This window comes from Elephantulus edwardii, unplaced genomic scaffold (genome assembly GCF_000299155.1).
Source record: "Elephantulus edwardii isolate Elephantulus edwardi_28Jun2011 unplaced genomic scaffold, EleEdw1.0 scaffold00030, whole genome shotgun sequence".
NCBI lineage: Eukaryota > Metazoa > Chordata > Mammalia > Macroscelidea > Macroscelididae > Elephantulus > Elephantulus edwardii.
The window spans coordinates 22,142,971-22,144,495 of NW_006399780.1; the positions used below are offsets into that span (position 1 = coordinate 22,142,971).

The window sequence follows — 1,525 nt, forward strand, 5'->3', positions numbered from 1 at the left end:
GTGAGGAAATTCAGGAATTTAAACTTGGTTTTTGCTCTGAATATTGAAAAATATGTTGATATATATATGTGTTCTAATCTGTGTTAAGCTAAGCCAAAACATGGAAATAAACTTTTTATATTCTTCAAAACAGCATTTCTTATCTTGAACATTATCTTACAATGTGATAAAAACATCATTATCTGATTGGATCACTAATATTGCGGTTCTATTTTCTCTAACATTTGTACACAGGATTGACAGAAGACAAAGTTCAGCAATGAGAAATCACACAGCAATAACAACGTTCATCCTTCTGGGGCTCACAGAAGATCCTCAGCTAAAGGTTGTCCTTTTTATTTTCCTACTTACCACCTACATGTTGAGTGTAACTGGAAATCTCACCATTATTATACTTACCTTGGTGGATCCCCACCTTAAAACACCCATGTATTTTTTCCTTCAAAATTTCTCTTTCTTGGAAATATCGTTTACAACTGCATGTGTTCCAAGATTTCTATACAGTATATCAACTGGAGACAGAACAGTTACTTATAATGCATGTGTCATACAACTATTTTTAACAGGTATCTTTGAGGTAACCGAATTCTTTCTTTTGGCCATCATGTCTTATGACCGCTATGTGGCCATCTGCAAACCTTTGCATTATATGATAATTATGAACAACAAAGTGTGCAAAACAATGATTATTTGTTGTTGGATGGCAGGATTTATGGTTATTCTCCCACCATTTAGTTTAGTTCTGAATCTAGAATTCTGCAACTCGAATGTCATTGATCATTTTGGCTGTGATGCACCTCCTATGCTAAAAATCTCATGTTTAGATACATGGTTAATTGAGAAGATGGTTATAGCCTGTGCTGTACTGACATTCATTATTACTCTTGTATGTGTAGTTATCTCCTACACATACATAATTAACACAATTCTAAAATTCCCTTCTGTCCAGCAAAGGAAAAAAGCCTTTTCCACCTGTTCTTCCCATATGATTGTGGTTTCTATCACCTATGGCAGCTGCATCTTCATCTATATCAAACCTTCGGCAAAACAGAAGGTTGAGATTAATAAAGGAGTATCAGTGCTCATTTCATCCGTATCACCAATGTTGAATCCTTTCATATATACCCTGAGGAATAAGCAAGTTAAACAAGCTTTTAATGACTCATTCAAAAAAATTGCATTCTTATCAAAAAACTAAAATGTGCTTAAAAGTGAAAAGTTATATTAAAAAGATAGTTATGTTATATTTTTTATAAAACCTATAGAGCATTTTTGCTGAATTAACATTTTATCATATTTTCCTCTTCATTATCAAGCAAGTAATTATTTAACAATAATCTCCAGTAGACAAAACATACAGCTTGGCATTGTAGCCAGCACTTTTTTGCTAAATAATTTCATTTTCCTCATCTCAGATAATTATTTAAATCATTACAATGGTGTCATATGGGTTGAGGGAACATATGCCACATAGAGTGCACTGTCAGAACTAGTAAAACCAAAATTTTGTGTGTGTGTGTGAATA

General features: G+C 33.0%; 1 protein-coding gene across 1 annotated transcript; it reads left to right on the forward strand.

Annotated features, from left to right (window-relative positions):
* The first annotated feature begins 259 nt into the window (after positions 1 to 259).
* Positions 260 to 1,198, forward strand: LOC102853137 (olfactory receptor 6C68-like). The gene has a single exon (XM_006883945.1). The coding sequence runs from the start codon at positions 260 to 262 to the stop codon at positions 1,196 to 1,198; it is 939 nt and encodes a 312-aa protein (XP_006884007.1).
* The last annotated feature ends 327 nt before the right edge of the window (positions 1,199 to 1,525 follow it).